General features: G+C 51.5%; 3 protein-coding genes across 13 annotated transcripts in view; 1 reads left to right on the plus strand and 2 right to left on the minus strand.

The window, feature by feature from the left end:
- RANBP3 (RAN binding protein 3) overlaps nt 1-11,448 on the plus strand; it is a 63,372-nt gene extending 51,924 nt beyond the window's left edge. For 5 of the 10 annotated variants that reach the window (XM_066274634.1, XM_066274674.1, XM_066274699.1 and 2 more), the window contains 8 exons: nt 417-536; nt 2,270-2,373; nt 2,750-2,828; nt 3,920-4,022; nt 4,555-4,679; nt 8,075-8,195; nt 10,225-10,367; nt 10,769-11,448. In XM_066274634.1, coding sequence (XP_066130731.1) covers nt 417-536; nt 2,270-2,373; nt 2,750-2,828; nt 3,920-4,022; nt 4,555-4,679; nt 8,075-8,195; nt 10,225-10,367; nt 10,769-11,002 — 1,029 coding nt within the window. In that variant the 3' untranslated portion in view covers nt 11,003-11,448. The remainder of the gene's footprint in view (nt 1-416; nt 537-2,269; nt 2,374-2,749; nt 2,829-3,919; nt 4,023-4,554; nt 4,680-8,074; nt 8,196-10,224; nt 10,368-10,768) is intronic. The other 5 variants (XM_066274663.1, XM_066274683.1, XM_066274708.1 and 2 more) reach the window with 3 other exon arrangements.
- A 1,733-nt stretch (nt 11,449-13,181) lies between these two features.
- CAPS (calcyphosine) lies at nt 13,182-15,531 on the minus strand. Of its 2 annotated transcripts, none has more exons than XM_066274743.1 (4): nt 13,990-15,531; nt 13,738-13,888; nt 13,357-13,563; nt 13,182-13,284 (listed from the first exon to the last, which is right to left on the minus strand). In XM_066274743.1, the coding sequence occupies exons 1-4, from the start codon at nt 14,070-14,072 to the stop codon at nt 13,183-13,185; spliced, it is 543 nt and encodes a 180-aa protein (XP_066130840.1). In that variant the 5' UTR covers nt 14,073-15,531; the 3' UTR covers nt 13,182. The 2 variants fall into 2 exon arrangements, with proteins under 2 accessions (XP_066130840.1, XP_066130831.1); XM_066274734.1 differs by having other exon boundaries at nt 13,738-13,915.
- A 130-nt stretch (nt 15,532-15,661) lies between these two features.
- VMAC (vimentin type intermediate filament associated coiled-coil protein) lies at nt 15,662-19,836 on the minus strand. Its single transcript, XM_066274756.1, has 3 exons — nt 19,448-19,836; nt 18,835-19,119; nt 15,662-17,741 (listed from the first exon to the last, which is right to left on the minus strand). Exons 2-3 carry the CDS (start codon nt 19,023-19,025, stop codon nt 17,423-17,425), a joined length of 510 nt encoding a protein of 169 aa, XP_066130853.1. The 5' UTR covers nt 19,026-19,119; nt 19,448-19,836; the 3' UTR covers nt 15,662-17,422.
- Between the last annotated feature and the right edge of the window lie 115 nt (nt 19,837-19,951).

Raw genomic sequence — 19,951 nt, forward strand, 5'->3', positions numbered from 1 at the left:
TATAGGTGCTTAGGCTCAAATGGTGAAAATGATTGTCTACAATTTAACTCTGAAACTTCCTTGAGCCCCCACCTTCAAACTAGTTAGCAAAATTGGAAATATAAATTGTTTCAAAAACATATATTTCTTGGAAACTTGGGTAGCTGGGTCTTGGGACAGTCAGGCAGCTGTGCAGCTGTGCCCTGGAGAGAGACCCAGTCGTCCTGTCTTCCCCATTTCCCCAGCTGCCAAGAGCTCTCTCCCTGTCCAGTTCCGGGGTCCGCCTACCTGATTGTTCTATTAGATAACCCCTCCTCAGATGTCCCTCAGCCCAGGGACCCTCGCCAAGGGACACAGTGATTCTGTAAGATGGCTCAGCTTGCTTGTTGGGACTAATGTGTCCCTTCTTTTCAGTTGTTGTTGTTTTGTTTAACTAGGAGAAGGAACCCCAGAAAAATGATTCTAGCAATACTTCCGAGGAGGACAACTATGAGAAAAAGGAGCAAGTTGCACAGCAAGCATTTGTGTTTGGGCAGAACTTAAGGGACAGAGTTAAGGTACGTGTTCAGAGGGCTGGGTGAGCTATTGGACCCCCCCCAAGGTTCAACAACAGGAGTCTGTTGTGTGTTGCCGGGTGCTCCTGTGACTCCTGGCCCAGACAGCAGCTGCTTGTTGTGCATACTTCCTATATTCTGCTGCTTAGCCACGCAGGCTGCCTGCCACTTCTCCATCCTGAGTGGATTCAGCAGTGGCTCCTGGCGGCAGGGGACAGAGAGGCAGCCAGTAAGAGATTTTTGTTTCTTTCAAAGTTTTCTGTCTCAGCACCAGCAGCATCGAGACTGGATTGTGCTTATTTGTTGGGAGGCCTGACCTGCGCATCAAAGTGGGTTGTTGAACAGCATATCTGGTCCCCACACTCTAGATACCAGGAGTATACCCTCCCAGTTTTGACAAGAGCACATGTCCCCAAATAGTGTTAAATGTTCCCCATGGGATCAAACCGCTCTTGACTGAGAGCTGTCACATTTTTTAAACTAGGGCAGGTGGAAAGATACTGTTTTCTCTCCCATAGTAGCAACAGTATCTGTCACCTCCAGGCAGCTAGGTCTAGTCTGGGGACTGAGCCAGAGTGGAAGGCATCTGCAGGCACAGGGCTCATCTCTGCACCCTGTGTGCTAGTGGCCCCGGAAGACTAGAGTGGGCAGCGCTACCTTTCCTGGCCACAGGGGCAATGTTCTTCTGGGCCATTTCCAGCAGCTCATCTGGCAAGAATGGCTCCTTTAGAGGGCTGAGAGGCAGTATCAGTGGCCATGTCTGGGGACATCTGTGGTTGTCACACAAGGAAATGTGGGCTAGGGATGCTGATCAACACCCCACAGTGTGCCAATGTCATTGATGCTGAGAGTGAGAGACCCTGAAATAAGGAAACAAAGGTCACCTCATTGAGAATGATGAGTTGTGCCATCTGCATCCTGTAGTGTCACTGACCAAGAGAAGCTCAGGTGCCCCAGAGACAAAAGTAGGTGTTGATGTTGCATGACTTTAGATGAAATAATGAGTCCCTTAAGGACTGCTCTTTCTAGGGAGGAGGACAAAAGTGAAGGACAGCCTTGAAATCCACTGGCACTGGGGGCGGGGCCTAGTCATTTGTCAGGTTAAGTCTGCTCCTCAAGTTCAGGGGAATACTGCCTTGACATTGGGCCAAGGGCAATGTCTGCAAGAAGTCCAGGCTTCACACAATATCTGAGGTCCTGGCCACATCCCACCCTGTCTGTGTAGGGTGACTCCAGGCCGTGCTCTCCTGACTTTTCCGAGCCCGCGTTGCCTCGCCCACAGGACCAGGTCCATCCTTTCACCCTTCAGGGTTTCTGGGAACAGCTTTGGTCACATATGTTATGTAGGAGACATGGCAGCTGGCATCAAAAAAGCCCATAAGAAAAAAATATTTTTCTTTATGTTCGTAATGGACCCCTTAAAACACCAGATTTATAAGCAGTCTGTGATGTCGGTACAGAAGTATCGAGGAAAATGCTAACAAGATGCCAGTCTAAAGGCGTTGGGTTTTTTGTTGTTTTTTTTTAACAAGGTAGAAAAAGCACCCTAACACTTTATGAATTGTTTTTGTACCTTAACCATTAAAAGTAAAAAGTTGTGGAATTGATTACAGCACCAGCACCCAGTATGCACACAAACCCCAACATGCACATTGATAGGAGATACATGTTGAGCTGTGCCAGGTGGCAGAGAGGTCCAGAATATGTCATTCTCTGAGTGAGTTTCTGTTTCCCAGTTAGTAAATGAGAACACTGAAGCAGCGGACATGGAGAATGTCGGGCACCCCAGTTCAGAAACGCCAACCACGACCAACTATTTTCTTCAGTATATCAGCTCCAGGTATGTATCGGGCCCTGTGCCCAGCCTCATGTGCGGTGAGCCTCCACCCCAGAGGGGCTTGGGTCATCCATCCACCCAGACTTGGGCCCAAAGGGAAGGCAGCACCCAGACCAGGGGGCAGAATCCTCCAGAATCCCGATTGCCCTTCAGCCCCTCCCTTCTTTCCCACTTGGCACAGCTGTGGAGGGGCCAGGACAGTGGACTTGGATGGACACCTGAGGCAGGACCTCAGTTCTGTGGGGTTGTCCAGCCCAGCCCTCAGAGTGATCTCTATCATCTCATGTCCAGAGTAGAACTCATGGGCCAGTGGCAGCTTAGCTGCCTCTTGTTACCCACCAGGTTCCGCCCCCGAATTCACAGCCCATCTTCTCTTCAGTTTAGAGAACTCGACCAATAGTGCCGATGTCACCAGCAACAAATTTGTATTTGGCCAGAACATGAGTGAGCGTGTATTGGTAAGTGACCCCTGTGGGGACTGTTCTTGCTGAGGCCCAGAAGGTTTAGAACTCCCCAGCCCAGGTCAAAGGGACATGGATATGGCTGCTGCTTTGTCTCAGGAAATTAGGATGATTTTAGCTGCAAATAAGAGAAGACCCAGATAAGACTCAGGTTAAAGCTGGGGACAGGGTTATCTGCTTGCTGTCTCTCCTCATCCTAAAACAGGTTTCCCTGAGTCACAGGCCATGCCTTTTCCTGGCTAAGGCTAGCTGCAATGACAGCCATCAGACCATAGTCCTTAGCCACATGCTGCTGGGCCCCCCTGAGCCACTTCTGGAGCCAAGGATGGTCAGCCCCACCTTACCACGAGGCTGCAGCACAGAGTAGGGGATGGGTGCGGTGACCTTGGAGGGATCCTGTGTCCCGTGTACTCCTGACATACACCCCAGCCAGGGCTGGATTCTGGAATTGTTTACGTGCTTCTTCACTTTGGCCCTGTTTTTCCCAAATGCACACAGCCCTGCTATTTTCATTATCAGTGTGGCTAAGAAGCTGTTTGGGGCCCAACTAATTCTTTTCCGTGTTTGTCTCAGCCTACATTACATTAAGGAGCCTCCTGTGGCTTTTCTTGAGCACTAGTACTGTCCTTTTTCTGTTAGAATGAAATAGCCAAAGAACTACCTAACAAGACAGGTGAAAGCTGTAGCCCAAAGTAATGTCAGCTGGTGGCCTCCCAGCAGTGCCACAGAGGCCCCCACTTGGGGACTCATGGGCAGTTCATTTGCAATGCACAGGGTGAACCTATGAGAACACTTTTCTGTTAGGTTTTAAAACCAGTGATTCTTGATGGTTGTTGTGTGGTGCTGGGGTGGAGCGTGACACAGTCTGAGACCTGCCCTGTGAGGAAGCACTATGAAAGCCTGTCTGCCAGGGCTGGGAGGATCCCCAAAGCTGCAGAGGAGAAGTGGTGGGCAGAAAGCAGCCCTGTGCCCAGCAGGGTAGTTGTGAGAGCTGCCGCCACGCTGAGGGGCTTTCTGTTGTGTAGTGGTTAGCCTGCGAGCACTGCCCACACACACCCTCCTCCCTGTGTGCCTTCGTTTCCCTGCAGAGCCCACCCAAATTAAATGAAGTCACTTCAGATGCCAACAGGGAAAACTCAGCGGTGGAGTCTGGGTCCGAGTCCTCATCCCAGGAGGCCACCCCTGAGAAAGGTATGTTGCAGTCCTGCTACCTGTGGGAGGGGGTACCAAGTGACAGGATACTATCCACCCACGCCCCTGCCTGAGAGGGATGTAGGGACCAAATCAAAAAGTAATAAGGACCCTCATGAACCAGCCACTGGGAGAGCCAAACAGCCATGGGCACTGGTTTTCAGTGAGCAGAAAGGTGACATGTTCAAGTATAAACTGCTAGGCCGTGGCGCTGTGTGGTGATATGGGGTAGGGTGGTTGAGGTGGTTGTTGCCCTCTCCCTCCACACTCGGAGGCAGTAGAGGGAGTTTGTCTTCAGTGCCCTCTTAGAGATCTGTCCCCTGCTGAATGTGAAATGGGAGACCTGGAGCCATCCCAGCTGACCTCCCTACAGATCCTAAGGCCAAACTACTTAGCATGTTTTGGGTCCACTTCCAAGTTCCAGGGTAGCCTGGCTGAGGCAACTGGTACCCTTGAGGTTAAGGCAGCAACCCTTTTGTCTGTGTGAAGTACACATCCTCCCCCCACCAAGTCAATAGTCAATGTTGTTTAGCTAATACCATTGCAGAGTCCCTGGCTGAATCGGCAGCTGCCTATACCAAGGCAACAGCACGGAAGTGTTTGTTGGAAAAAGTGGAAGTCATCACCGGTGAGGAGGCAGAGAGCAACGTGTTACAGGTGAGGTGGCCACAGTGGGCCTCTGGCCTTTCGGTGGAAGTGTGAGGGTGTGAGGGCCATCAGTCGCATGCGCTCCACCATGCATCTGGGAGTCTAGTGACCAAGGGTTCAAGCCACATCCTCCAGACACTTAGTCTTCCCTTGTAAGTGACAGAGAGGCCTGAGTCCCCATCCTTTAGTATCTTGTTGGTGGGGCTTTTCTTGGGAGTTACATTGCTTTGTTTTCCAACAAAAGGAGTCTGTTTTGAAACATTGTAATAGTTTAGGGAATTACAAGATTGTTGTGACTTCTCTTCTTACCCAAAGTTATAGCTATGGTTATTTTGTCACACTGGCACCTCATGTTGTTTTATTAGGGGAGGAAATGACACATGCCACTCAGACTTCCTACTCTTTCCCTGTCCCCCTCTTCATCCCTGGCTTGGACCAATATACCTAGATCTGTGTGCCCATTCATCCGCTTTTCATTTTTTCACACATACATGTGTGTCTATAAACTATGTTTAGAGAGTGGGAGGGGTATTTATTTATTTATTTTGCTAAAGAGAGAAGGACAGACAGGAAGGAGAGAGATGAGAAGCATCGGTTCTTTGTTGCGGCACCTTAGGTATTCATTGATTGCTTTTTTTTTTTACAGAGTCAGAGAGAGGGACAGGCAGACAGGAACACAGAGATGAGAAGCATCAATCATTAGTTTTTCATTATGCAGGGCGACACCTTAGTTGTTCATTGATTGCTTTCTCATATGTGCCTTGACCACGGGCCTTCAGCAGACCAAGTAACCTGTTGCTCGAGCCAGCGACCTTGGGTCCAAGCTGGTGAGCTTTGTTCAAACCAGATGAGCCCGCGCTCAAGCTGGCGACCTCGGGGTCTCAAACCTGGGTCCTCGGCATCCCAGTCCGACGCTCTATCCACTGTGCCACCACCTGGTCAGGCCATTGATTGCTTTCTTACGTGTGCCTTGACTGGGGGGCTCCAGCAGAGCAAGTAACCTCTTGCTCAAGCCAGCGACCTTTGTGCTCAAGCCAGCTACCATGGGGTCATGTCTATGATCCCATGCTCAAGCTGGTGAGTCTGTGCTCAAACCAGATGAGCCCATGCTTAAGCCAACAACCTCGGGGTTTCAAACCTGGTTCCTTTGCATCCCAGTCCGACGCTCTATCCATTGCATCATCACTTGGTCAGGCTATATAAGGGAGTTTTTTTGAGGGGGGGGTTTCTTTACAGAGACAGAGAGAGAGAGTCAGAGAGAGGGATAGACAGGTACAGGGACAGACAGACAAGAATGAAGAGATAAGAAGCATCAATCATTAGTTTTTCATTGCGCATTGCAACACCTTAGTTGTTCATTGATTGCTTTCTCATACGTGCCTTGACTGTGGGCCTTCAACAGACCAAGTAACCCCTTGCTTGAGCCAGCGACCTTGGGCTCAAGCTGGTGAGCTTTTTTTTTTTTTGCTCAAACCAGATGAGCCCACGCTCAAGCTGGCGACCTTGGGGTCTCGAACCTGGGTCTTCTGCATCCCAGTCTGATGCTCTATCCACTGCACCACCGCCTGGTCAGGCTAGGGGAGTTTTTAATGAAGGTTTTAGGGGTACTTCTTTCCCCACTCAACATTATTTTTTAATCTATCCATGGTAAGATATACTGACATAATAATCTGCAAACCTTTTCTGTTAAGTATCACATAATGGTCTCTGTTGATAGTCTTTTTTTTTTTTTTTTTTTTTTTTTTTTTTGTAATTTTCTGAAGTTAGAAACAGGGAGGCAGTCAGACAGACTCCCACATGCGCCCGACCGGGATCCACCCAGCATGCCCACCAGGGGACGATGGTCTGCCCATCTGGGGCATCGCTCTGTTGCATCCATTCCAGCGCCTGAGGCAGAGGCCATAGAGCCATCCTCAGCACCCGGGCCATCTTTGCTCCAATGGAGCCTTGGCTGAGGGAGGGGAAGAGAGAGAGAAGAAAGAGAGGGGCAGGGGTGGAGAAGCAGATGGGTGCTTCTCCTGTGTGCCCTGGTCGGGAATCAAACCTGGGACTCCTGCACACCAGGCCGATGCTCTACCACTGAGCCAACCGGCCAGGGCCGATAGTCTTTATTTTTTAAGATAACAGTTTATTGAAATATAATGCATATACTAAGGAATTTACCCTTTTAAAACATACAATTTGGTAATTTTTAATATATTTACACAGATATGCAACTGTTGCTACTATCAGTGAGAACATCTTTGTGCCCCAAAAAGAAACTTTGTGCTCATTAGCAGTTACTTCCCACCTCCCTCCCCCAGCCCCTGGCAACCACAATTCCACTGCCTATCTCTGGGGATGTGCCTGTTCTGGACATTTCACATAAATGGAATCACACATTGTGTGGCCTTTTGTGTCTGGCTTCTTTCATTGAGCATCAAGTTTTTAAAGTTTATCCACGTTACGGTGTGTGTATCAGAGCTTCACAACTTTTTTTTTTTTTTCCTGAAGTTGGAAATGGGGAGGCAGTCAGACAGACTCCCGCATGCGCCCGACCAGGATCCACCCAGCATGCCCACCAGGGGGCGATGCTTTGCCAATCTGGGGCGTTGCTCTGTTGCAACCAGAGCCATTCTAGCGCCTGAGGCAGAGGCTACGGAGCCATCCTCAGCGCCTGGGCCAACCCTGCTCCAATGGAGCCTTGGCTGTGGGAGGGGAAGAGAGAGACAGAGAGGAAGGAGAGGGGGAGGGGTGGAGAAGCAGATGGGCGCTTCTCCTGTGTGCCCTGGCTGGGAATTGAACCCGGGACTCCTGCACACCAGGCCGACGCTCTACAACTGAGCCAACTGGCCAGGGCCAGAGCTTCACAACTTTATGGCTGAGTAATACTCCATTGTATTAATGGATATTTGGGTTGTTTTGCTTTTTAGCTATTACAGAATTCTCCTACTGCAAACATTTGTGTGCATATTCTCCTCTGAACACCTGTTTCATTCCTCTTGGATGGATACTTATGAGTGACATTGCTGGGCTATGAACTCATTTCTTGTTTAACATTTTGAGAAATTTTCCATAGTAGCCACCAGCACTGTGTGAGGTTTCTCATTTCTCCTCATCCTCTCTAATACTTTTTATTATCTGTCTTTTTGGTTGTGGCCATCCTGATGGATGTGAAGTGGCATCTCATTGTGGTTTTGATTTGCATTTCCTTAATTTTTTACATATCCCTCTAAAAGTATAAAATTCACTCTAGTTTGAGGGCAGAACAGAAAACTGGCCAAGGGCCAAATGTGTACCCCAAGCTGTAGTTTGCTGACCCTGGTAGTTCATGGGAGTTAGATGGGGGCTCTCAGGGGTCCCTCCACAGTGGCATCCACCCAGCCAGGGTCCTTGCTCACCTAGAGGACCACCTTGTGTTTCAGATCCAGTGTAAGCTGTTTGTCTTTGACAAGACCTCACAGTCATGGGTAGAGAGAGGCCGGGGGCTGCTCAGACTCAACGACATGGCATCAACTGATGATGGAACATTACAGTCTCGACTAGGTGAGCTGCGGTAGGTCCCCTGTGGAGAGGGTCTGGGTTGGTGCAGAGTTCCCAAAGCAATAAAGGTGAGGTCCCAACTCGGCCCCTTGGCCCAAGGAGCGGAGAAGTGGGTCCCCACAGGAGAGCCCCCAGTACCCACACTCTGAAGCCTGACCCAGAGCATCCAGCTGCCAGCCCTTTCATGACTCCCTCTTTCTGAGTGTGAAAGTGGATAAAAGAACATAGCAATTTTTTTTACTAGTTTATTGTGTTTACTTTACATAGATTCTAGTACTTAGCAATTTTTAAACTTACTTTCGATCATGAAATTGCCAGTTGTTTTATGGTAATGGTAAAACAGAAAAAGAAGAAATCAAACACAGCTGCAATCTCTTTATAAAGAGAAATCTCTGCTAATAACATTGGGTGGTTCACTCCTGTTCTGTGGTTCTTTTTTAAGAAAATGGGGCAATTTTATATTCTGATCTTTTCACTCACTATTTTGTGAGCATGTTCCTGTCATTAAATTTTCCTTAAAAACATGACTGTTAGGGAAAACTTTCATATTAATATACTCTGTTGACAATGAATGTATGTCATCATTTCCCTATTGATGACATTTATGATGCTCCTGGACCGTCTGTACATGAATCTTATTCCCAGAAGTATGCTGATTACAAGAACAGATGTGTGTGGGAAGGGGGAGCATACACATACATACATACACATTTGAAGAGAATCAGCATGTACATGTGTCTATATTGTGAAATGTGTTCACTTTTCTACTTTTTCTTTTTTATCTTCCCAAATTAAAATTGTCCTCCAGCCTTTACAGAAACAGTGATTCCTGGCCCAGTAGTAGCTCACACTGCATCCTTAGAATTGTCCCTAAGATTGGAACAAGAATAAAAAGGGCCTTTCTGTTTGGGCACCATTCCTTTTTCCTCATGGACATCCCATCCATTGTTCTTTCATTTTTTCTTAGGAAAATGTTCAAATGTACCATACATGGACAGAAAGAGCACAGTGTTTCTAGCCCCACAGCTCATCAACCACTCCTCAGGCAGCAGCTTAGGGCCTACTCTGTTGCATTACACCTTTCCCTCCTTCACTGGGATCCATCCCAGGAACCTCTTCTTTCACCCCACACAGCCTTCGATCCTTGTCACAGACCTTTTCTCTAAGCCCTTCTAAACAGCTCCACTGCCTCAGAGCTGGACATTTCTGGCTTGCAAGGACAGAGAAGTCAGTTGTTGGCGCCCAGGACCCCACAGGCGTCTGCAAGTTGGCCCAAGCCACTCCCCATCCTTTCTAGCTATCTGTGGCCCAGGATGGGGTAACACCTTCTAATCTCCAGGCTTGTTCCAGTGGGGAGCATTGCCAGGCAGGCAAGAGGTCACCCATGTCCATAGGGTCAGGGCACGGATGGGCCGAGTGGGCTCTGACAAATCAGACAGGCTGACCATGGCTTTGGACCTGCTGCAGGCAGGACAGGGCATGTTACAAGTATGTCCAGAGAGGAAAGGTCTGTACCAAGTTTTTCTCTGCTATATTGCCTCCCTCAGTCTGTCTTTATCGAAGCTCTGAGCCTCAACCCTTTTTCTAAGAAAACCACAGGGTGGGGCTAGGACTTGGCCTGTGAGTGGGGGACAGTGAGGGGGTACTGATTTCCATGTGACACATGTTGCATAAAATGTGAGTATACCCATTGTGCAGCCCATGAATGTCTGGCTCCACCTCCCTGTAGTTTGCCTCCTATTCCACCTAATCACTCCCTTCCCCAAGGGAGCTGCCATCCTGGTATGTGCTGTGTGGACCAACAAAACCCTCTTGACATGTAGCCTTTGACCCCCCTAGTGGCCTTGGTGGCCTTGGGCATGCCCAGCATGTGGATGGATGTTGCTCAGTGGACAGGTGGCAGGCTTTCACAGACCTTGGCAGAATCATGGGATTTCGCTTTTGGGGTTTGCTTTTCCTTCCAGGCTTTCTGTTCTAGCTGGCTGTTGGGCGGGGGTAGGGGACCAGGGCTGAGTGGCCTTGTTGGTTGCAGTGATGCGGACCCAGGGTAGCCTGCGACTGATCCTCAACACCAAGCTATGGGCCCAGATGCAGATTGACAAGGCCAGTGAGAAGAGCATTCGCATCACGGCCATGGATACCGAGGACCAGGGTGTGAAGGTCTTCTTGATCTCGGTGAGCAGCCCTAGGAATGGGAGGGGCTACCCAAATCTGAATAGACCCCAGGACATGGCAGCGATCTCAAGCCAATACAGGAGGGAAGCTCCCAGCACATATGGTCGGTCACCACAGGGCTGGATGGAGGGCTTTCCCTCTGTGGGGAGCACTGAGCACTGCACTGAGGGCCTGGGCCATGGAGAGCAGGGAGGCCTCTAGGTAGGCCCATCCCCACAATAAGAGTGTCAGGATGCCACTGTCCCCGAGAGCTGGCCCAACCACGAACTCTGGGAGCTACTGGGAGAAGGGTGTGGGCTTGGGCTGTGGGAGCTTCAGTCTGTGGTCCCCAGGTCGAGGAGAGGCCCAGGAAGTGGTCTCCCCATGACGCCTCATAACCATCACTTCTCTGCCTCCCTTAGGCCAGCTCCAAGGACACGGGCCAGCTGTATGCGGCCCTGCACCACCGCATCCTGGCGCTGCGCAGCCGTGTGGAGCAGGAACAGGAGGCCAGAACACCTGTCCCTGAGCCTGGTGCAGCCCCATCCAATGAGGATGACAGTGACGATGACGATGTCCTGGCTCCATCAGGGGCCACAGGAGGCGGTGAGCCAGCAGTCCCTGCCTTGGAGAGCACAAGGGGGCTGGTTTCCTAGATCCCCTCTCACCCGTTGCCGTTGGCCCAAGGGTGAAGTCTTGGTCTGGAGACCTGGCCCTGGGGGATGGGTTGCCTTCCAAAGTGGGGACCTGATGGCGAGGCCACTGCTTCCCACAGGCGCTGACGACAAAGGGGACGGGCAGATGGCCGGGAGCACATAGCGCCGGGAGCTGGCCGCCCGGGAGCCTGCTGCTTTGTCCGTCTGTCCACCCACCTGCCCGCCCCTCCCCGGCAGCATCGAGGCACGGGGCTCGGGAACCACACTCCCCACTGGGTTGGCCACAGTCCGGATCCGCATGGCCCATTCAGAAGCAGACTTGGGAACTGCTTGAATGTGGTTTGGGACACGAGACCTCATCATATTGATGAGCAAAGCAAAAAGAACATTTCTTCCCTCCTCCCTATGAATTGAAATGGCACATTAAGACTTGTCACGGCTTCTCACTGAGACTGGGATGCCTGGTTTCTTCACCCATCTCATGCCGCCGCAACACCCATGGGTTCCTGCCACCTGCCCAGGTTACCAGGTCTGTCCCCACAAGTGTAAACACTGGCCCTGCTGGACATTCTATCTCCCATTTCCCATTTTATGATTTGGGGTGCATATTTTTAGATTATTTTCCTCCCAAAGCTTTGTCTTGGGGTTCTTAGATTAAGATGCTCCTGTATTAACAGGTGCAGCTCCAATGTCCTCATTTTCTCTATGGTCACAGCTTATGTGCTGGGGCCTTACTGCGAAGCTGGGGGTAATCTGAAGGGTCACTTGGAGGCAGGCCCCCACTTGTTCCCTACCCGGAGGGTTCCTCCGGATTATCATGGGGTGTTGAGGGGTAGGCCTCATGCCTGGAGAGAGTTTATCTAAAAAGGGTCACTGGATCTAGGAGGGCACAAGGGGGCTGGTTTCCTGTTGCCGTTGCCCCAGGTGACATCTTGGTCTGGTGGCCTGACCCGGAGGATGGGGTGCCTTCCAGAATTGGGACTTGATGGCAAGGCCACTGCTTCCCACAGGTGCTGACAACAAAGGGGATGAGCAGATGGCTGGGAGCACATAGCATCCCTCCCCTCCTGCTTGTCCCCATCAGGTGGGTCACGCATCATCAGGCACCCAGGCACACACCTTGCTTCCTGCTGTTGACCATTCTTTGCCCAACCCTGGACATCATCCCTGCTGAGACCATCCAGGTCCGAGGGCCTTCATGACAAGCAGAGGGGGTCCTTAGCAAGGCCTTTGAGGAAGGGGAGAGGACTGGTTCCAGACAATAGGTCACCGTCCAAACACTTGGAGCATGCCTGGAGCTGTTGTCATGCTCACCTCACCCCAGAGCAGGGCCAGAGCCCGCTGGACACTGCCCATCTACAAAGAAGGCCCCTGTGCACAGGGCCACAAGGGATTTCAGAAGATACTGCCCAGCCCCACCCATATAAAGAGGGAGAAATCCTGGTGTTCGCAGCTGTGCTACCCACACTTGGGCCAACTGTGTGCAGCCCGAGCCTGAACCTTGGGAAGACACCGGAGGCCCATCCCTGACCCTCCCCAGCAGATCTGGTCCCACTTCTCTGCTTTACGCCTTAGCCAACTAGTGACAAGTAAAACCAGATAATGCCCATGTGTTTTGGAACATTTATGTAAGATTGTCATATGAAATGTATTTGGGATCTACATTAAAACTTTTAACTAAACCCCTGGCCTCCTGTGTACCCCAAGAGCCTCAGGAAACTTGAGGGCCTGTCCAGGAATGGCCTCTGCCTCCCAGGGCAAGGTTTCTGGAGCAGCCTGGCTTGCTTGCGGCCTGGCCCGTCCCACACTCCATGCCTGGATAGGCCACCAAACTTGGCTGCCTTCCAAGACATGCTGCTTCACCACAGAGCCTGGCTTCAGGGAAGAGCATTTGCTTCCCACCCCACAGCACACTCTCATACACACCCAACTAGGGGCCTCCTGGTTTCCCAGGGACCATGAGGGAGGGGCACGGGTGCTAACAGGGCTAGGGATTTGCTAGGCAGAACGAAGGTTGGGGGTGCATCTGCAGTGAGACTGGGTCCAACCAGTTCTTCAGCCTCAATCTTCCAGCTCCCCTTTAGCCCCCACACCTGGGGCTACCCAGCTAGTGGTTCAGGGGTATCATGTTGGGGGTCGTATGCTACAGTGGTGCCAGCTGAGTGAGTGCATGCTGCTGCTCACAGTCGCCAGACACTGGTCATCATAGCCACGAACTCTTCATCTGTGTCCATGGAGGCGCTCACGCCACTGTAGTAGTCTTGGAATTCAGCCAGGGTGACCTGGAGGCAGATAGGCTCTTAGGGATGGAAAGGCCATACAGGAGGGGCTGGGGGCACCCCTTAGTTACCTACCTGTCCATCCTTCTCAGAGGAGTCAAAGTTGTCCAGGAAGTGGTGGAGCACCTCCTCCTCTGTCCACTCCCCACTCTGCATCTTGGGGTGGGAGCGGCAGTCATACACTCCCTGGAGGTCATCCACGGTCACCACGCCATCCCCACTGCGGTCCAGCTTGGCGAACGCCGCTGCAATGGCTGCCTCACGGGCCTGGGACATGGGGGGCTGAAGGAGAGTGGAAACTAAGGGACCCCAACAGCTCCAGGCAGAGTGCAGAGCACAGGGGATCCCTATGCAGGCACCTCTTAGTGATGAATTCCTGGGTGTCTGGTGTCGTATCTACTGACACCCCCCAGACAGCTGGATGAAGGGACTTGCTACCAGTCAGCTTGGGCTCACCCGCAGTGCTCTTAGGAATTCCTCCAGGTCCAGTGTCCCACTGCCATCACGGTCCCATCGCCTGCATACACCTTCTGCCTCAGCCATGTCCAACACCAGCCCCAGCTTCGCCAGGCCCTGCTGGAGCTCCCCCGCATCCAGGGTTCGGCTCCTGTCCCAGTCCAGGCGGCGGAAAAACCTAGGAGTGAGGGGCACAGCTGGAGAGTGGGCCCTGGGGCTAAGTGGTCAGGAAGGGGTGAGGGGATTGCTCACCTGGCCAGGCCCTGGATGCCAGAGGCACCTCGAGACAGGCACTGTTCCCGGAGCTTCTCCATAGTAGCATCCACTGTATCCATACTGTACAGATTCTGGGCAGCTTGATGAGAGAGAGAGGTCAAGTGGGCTTTCTGCTCAGTGGCCAGGCCAAAAGCTGGGTGCCCCTTCCTCACTCACCTGGCCTTGTCAGTCCTGGAGTCCTCCACTCAGCTGGCTTTTGCCCGCTTTGTCCAGTGTTGGCAGTGCATCCTGCCTGGTAGGATTGTTGCTAAGGGACAGTGGCTCTGGAGACTGGGAGGGGCCCCAGCTGTAACCCTGACTGTGCCAGAAGGGACAGAACAGTGCTGTCATTGGTACTCCCACCCACCCTCCGTGCTGTTCATGCCCAGCTCTGCAATGCTGAGGCCTAGGATAGAGCCAGACCCCAACCAGAGTTTGGGAGAGGGTGTCTCTTTCTGGCCACAGTGAGAAAGGGTGAGTCACAACCTTGCAGGGACCACCAGTGTCCTGGATGGAAGAGCCCAAGACTCAATTTTTGTGTGACTTGAGGCAGGTCCCCTTCCCCTCTGGGCTTCAATGACTCCCTACCCCTTTTCATAGCAGCAGCCAAAGCTGCTAAGGGATTTGAGTTCAGAAGGGTTGGAGATGGCCCAGGCCCACATCCAGTGCGAGATCCTGAGACCAGAGCTAGCTGAGCCAGGACACAGCTGAGTTAACTCGGACAAAGCAGTTCCAGGTAGTTATTTAGGGGCCAGTCGTGGTGTTTTTGTTGTATGTGTCTTTTGGTGGTTTTCAGTTCTTGAACATCACTTGGGCTTGCTCATGACAAGCTGGTGAGCCAGGGGGCTGTGGTACAGAACAGAGAAGTGGCCCTGACCCCTGACTTAATCCAAGAGGAATCAAAGCCACCATCAAGGCAGCCTTTGATCCAGACTGTGGACATCTTTGCCAACTGAGAGAGCATTATGCCAACCAGGAGGATCAAAAAGGATATCAGATTTCCCAGGACTTAAAATGTGGGCCATGTTTTGGAACCTCCCGCCTCCATAGACCCAGAGATCATTAGAGGTTTTCAAAGCTTGGCCTTGTACACAGCACAATGGTGTGATCAGGAGTCTCTACTGCCGTCAGAAACCAATCTGTGGATTATGAGTGACCCAACACTGCAATCCGAGCCACAGCTGATATAACCAGTGACAGCTCTGAATAACCAGTGACATTTTGCTGCACATATTACAATGGCTTGCTGCAGTCCAAAGTTCTTCAGGTAGGCAGGGAAATACTGCATTGTATTTTTTAATGAGTGTTACAAATGTCAATTTTATTTCTATAGAAAATGTAAAACCTACCCACAAATAATGTAGCTCTTATTGACATCTCTAAGAGTCAGAATTTCAACAATAACTCCTCCAAACCTTGGTGGTAGCCCAGGCCCTCCTGACCCAAAGGCCTATTCACTTCACCTCTTCGCCTCACTTTCCCAGCTGTGAAATGGGGCAAGCCTGTGTCCACAGGTGGCTGCACAGATTAGACACAGCTGTGTGTGTAGAGTACCAGTGGCACAAGCGCCTGTGACTAACAAGCCTCCACCCAGCAGGGCCCCACCCAGGACCAGGAACCACACTGGGGCCCTCTCCAGCCCCCACACCTGGAATAAAGAAGCATCAAGGCCAACAAATGACACCATTTATTCTTGAGCACAGACAGGTTCCAGCCTGCCTTTCTTCATACCAACAGCCCCCCCTTTCTCATCCAGAGAGAATGGTGCTGTTGTTATACACTAACAAGGTTCGTGTTAGACAACCAAGCAGGCAGAAGGTACCATCCTGAAGACGGGATGGGTGCCAACCATTCTAGGCTGAAATGGGCCTTGCCCCATAGTGGTTCCTGGTGTGACAACTTCCTGAGTAAGGAGGCAAAGAAACAGCACTTCAACTGGGCTGAGAAGGGCATGGGTTTCCCTTGTTTGATAAAAAGCAAAACTCCCTGAATGTCTCAGGCCAAAAGGGCAGTGTAGAAAAACGGGGTTAAAAAATAGATTCTCTAGGGACTATAAAAAAGGAGCCAGCTGCTTACTACAAAAGCTGGACTGGTGGGGGCTCATCCGAAGTTCTGGGGACCCCTGACTCTGGGTCCCACTAGACCCATCCTATTCCTACTGAGGTCTCGGGGTGTACCAGGCACTGGTGACAACAAAAACCTTGCCCTCGTGGATGTTACACTGATGGTAAGAAGGTCTATAAAGAAAAAACAAATGCAATGGCAAGGCATGGGAGGAATTAAGGTAGTCAGGGCAGGCCTTTCTGAGGTAACATTTGAGCAAAGACAGAGTACTAAGGAACCAATCATGATCTGCAGGAAGAGCATTCTAGGCAGTAAGAGTAGCCAATGTAAAGGCCCTAAGGCAGCACATTATCAAGAAAAGGTTAAGGGATGCCCGAGTTTTACTGGGCAGTACAGCCTGGCTGCTAGCATCTCACATGCTCCACAGGCACTGCCTTCTGGGTTATAGGTTGAGGGAAGGTCAGAGTTAGAAAAAAAAATATCCAGGATTAAAATTTGTCTTCAAAATAACTAATGTAGAATGGCATGAAATGAAGCTCTTCGTTCTAGTCTGGGATGGAGTAAGAAAAAGTTTTAGCCTGGGATAGAGGATGCTTCAGGAGAATGAAAATCAGGACAGGGAAAAGAAAAATGTGGAACTTATGCCATCTTCCTTCACCACAGAAAGAGAGGTCTCAAACTCAGATGCTTCAGGGCCCAAACATCTGGCTTTGAGAGATGAGAGGGCTAATTAGAAAACTCACTCTGACCTGACCAGTGGTGGCACAATGGATAGAGCAGCGGTTCTCAACCTGTGGGTCGCGACCCACAGGTTGAGAACCGCTGGGATAGAGTGTCTAACTGGGACACTGAGGTCTCAGGTTTGAAACCCCAAGGTCACCGGCTTCAGTGTGGGCTTATCTGGCTTGAGTGAGGAATCATCAACATGATCCCAAGGTTGCTGGCTTGAGCAAGGGTCACTGGCTTGGCTGGAGCCCCCTGGTCAAGGCACATATGAGAAGCAATCAATGAACAACTAAAGTGATGCAGCTACAAACTGATGCTTCTCATCTCTTCCTCTTCTAGTCTCCCTCCCTCTCTTGCTCTCTCTTTCTGAGAAAAAACTCATGCTCTGGCTACAGAGGGTATTCTGGGTTCAGATCCAGGCAATTATGGCCAAGTCAGAAGCCAGAAATCTAGATTTGTGTGAGTCAATGTTGCCAATTTTTCAAGGAGTCTTTTTAGCGAGTCATAGATAGGTTTCTGATATTGGAAAGGATTATGGCTTTGCCATAGGGGTACCCTCTGGGACACTAAGAACATCCACAGTAATTGAAAAAGTCTCCACAGGCACCCTCTATTTCCATTCTAGAATCTGTGCTCTGGCTCACACAGTGGTCCCAAACACTGCTGGCTGGAAGTGTTCTCTGTCTCCATCCTCCCCAGTCCTGCTGGCAAGGAGTAAACTGGGCTCGTCAGAGAGTGGGTGGCCAGGGTCACTGGCTGGCAGGGGACCCAGGCGCTCGGCTTCAGCCAGGGCTTCCAGCAGTCCAGCTAGGGGTGGCCGCAGGCGGCATATGTCCTGCAGCAGCTCAGCCCGGGGCTGCAGCTGCCTGATGAGCTTGTCCCTCTGGTACACGGCAGTCTGCAGGCTGTGGACAGTGGCCTCAGAAGTCAGCAGCTGCTCCTGGAGAGCGGCAATCTCACTGGCAAGAAGATAAAAGTATTAATGGTACTGGGGACCAGAAGTGCTCCTCTCCCTACTCCTCCCCTGTGATGCTCCCCATCATCATCAGGATAAAGGCTATGCTCCCTCACCACTGCCTCAAGGCCTCCACTGTTATGGATTCAATGGTTATCTCCTCCCCAAATTCATATGTTGAATTGCTACATCTCAGTGTGGTATCAGAAGGTGGGGGCCTTTGGAAGGTATGGTTAGATGAGGTCATGAGATTGGGATTCTCATGATGGGTCTTACAGGAAGAAACAATAGAAAACTTTGTCTCTGCCCTGTGAGGACACAATCTGGAAGCCAGGAAGAGTCCTCACTAGGAACTGAATTTGCTAGTACTTTGATCTTGGACTTCCCAGCCTCCAGAACTGTGATAAATGTGTTGTTTAAGCCACCCATCCTGAGCAGGTTCATGGCTCCCTCTAGCTCTTACTGCAGTCCCATTTTCCTACATCTTCCTATTTGCTGTTCAGCTGAGATGACTCCTCCTCCAGAAAGCCTTCCTCTGGGTCCCCTCAGAATCCTGTGTGTACCTCCATGACAACCCCATCACCCAAGTTTTAAATGTCTTAGTTATGTGTACAGAGTTGCACAGATGTGCCCTAGTACCCAGCAGTGTCTGGGACAGAGTAGGTGCTCAGTAAAGATGAATGAATCCAACCAGCTCTGATCTGTTTCCCACCTGAGCCTCAGCACCTCCCTATGCACTTGTCTCTCAATTCTTAGCTGCTAGAGGGACTCTTTAAAACTTCTGATAGATCACATCCTCTCCTGTTCGAGAACCTGTCATGGCTCCCAATATCTACTTCAGAAAGTTGGCAGTTCCTGCACCACTCAGCCTCAGCTGATTTTTGCCTTGTGGAAAACTTAAAAATCCACACTTGTGTGGCATCTTTTTACATGCTGATGACTAGTTCAAGTTTTGTGGTGTGTTTTTTCAGTCCCTCTAGTAATCCAGCCTCCACGTGGATGCATTCAGTTCCCCCTGCCAGTGTTCCCTTTCCAATCACGGCTCCGCCTCCGCCCACCTCCTCCTAGAAGTTCACCTGGCGGGCCCCGGGCCTCACCGGTCCTTGGCGCGGCCCAGTTCGTCTAGGGCGGCGCGCAGCTGCTGGTCGTGGTGGGCCAGGCGTTCGGCCTGGGCGCGCACCGTTCGCTCCGCCGCGTCCAGCCGCGCCTCCAGCTCTGCAGCACGCCGGTGCACGGCCACCAGGTGTGCATTCGCCTCGCGGATCTGCAGGGGCGGCGGCGCGGCCATGGCCCCCGCGGCGATCCAGGCCTAGCCACGCCCCTGAGCTGCCCGGAACCCGCCTCGCTCCCTGATGGACCACGCCCCCAGAGGCGCTCAAGACCTAGATGGGATTGGCCACAGCCGACTGGGTGGTGCCCTCCTCAAGCCCCAACACCCTTACTGGTTCCAGCACCTCGAAACTTCGCCCCTGGGCCCCGTCTTGCCCTCCGACGCCACACCCTGTTCAGGCTCTGGCAACGGTATTGGTCACTCTGCTCAGGAAGTGACACGAGGATGGGTCCGGATTCTGCGACCAAACAAACCTGACCACATCCCCGGAATAGGCTGCCCTACTCTCAGATCCACATGTTTAGCCACGACCACGCAATTAGGCAATCTTACAGCTTCGGATTGGTCAGGTCCCTCACAGAAATGTCTCTGGTACTTACCACACCCCCAAGCGTAGCGCGTACTTTATCTGGCGTAGGATTTAGACAAGCCTGAAACTGAGCACAGGCCACGTCTCTCAAAGACCCTAGCCCTAGGATTGGTCACTTTCCCATTAAAGTCCGCCTCTAGATCTGGCCACGCCCCAAAATAGTCGCACGTGGTTCAGACTCCGACATGGGGAACTGGCCACAGTGAGTGACCACGCCCCCCACGCAGATTCTGGCGCTAGGAGCGGCTACATTCCCGCTGCCCCACCCTCTTGCTCCTATTAAACGCAGTTTTGCCCCGCCCGCTCCCTAACCTGTGACTGGCGATTTACCTAGTTCCTATTATAATCCAGCCCCTAGATTACGCCCCCACCTCCGGGAGTCAGACCACTCCTAACCTAGGTCTTTCTGAGCTAGAACTAGTGAGATCTACCTTCCCTGATCCTGGTTGACCTCAGGTTCCCCTTCCGGAAATCGGCCGGTGGACACGCCCTCTTCACGCCAGTTCCAAACTCG

The sequence above is a fragment of the Saccopteryx bilineata genome, chromosome 1 (genome assembly GCF_036850765.1).
Source record: "Saccopteryx bilineata isolate mSacBil1 chromosome 1, mSacBil1_pri_phased_curated, whole genome shotgun sequence".
NCBI lineage: Eukaryota > Metazoa > Chordata > Mammalia > Chiroptera > Emballonuridae > Saccopteryx > Saccopteryx bilineata.

Coding starts and splice junctions, on each gene's coding strand:
- CAPS (XM_066274734.1), bottom strand. CDS start 14,072: ATGGATACAGTGGATGCTACTATGGAGAAGCTCCGGGAACAGTGCCTG. Junction 13,564..13,737: donor AATTCCTAAGAGCACTGCGG/GTGAGCCCAAGC, acceptor ACTCTCCTTCAG/CCCCCCATGTCCCAGGCCCG. Junction 13,285..13,356: donor CCTCTGAGAAGGATGGACAG/GTAGGTAACTAA, acceptor ATCTGCCTCCAG/GTCACCCTGGCTGAATTCCA.
- VMAC (XM_066274756.1), bottom strand. CDS start 19,025: ATGGCCGCGCCGCCGCCCCTGCAGATCCGCGAGGCGAATGCACACCTG. Junction 17,742..18,834: donor CTGGGCCGCGCCAAGGACCG/GTGAGGCCCGGG, acceptor TCTTCTTGCCAG/TGAGATTGCCGCTCTCCAGG.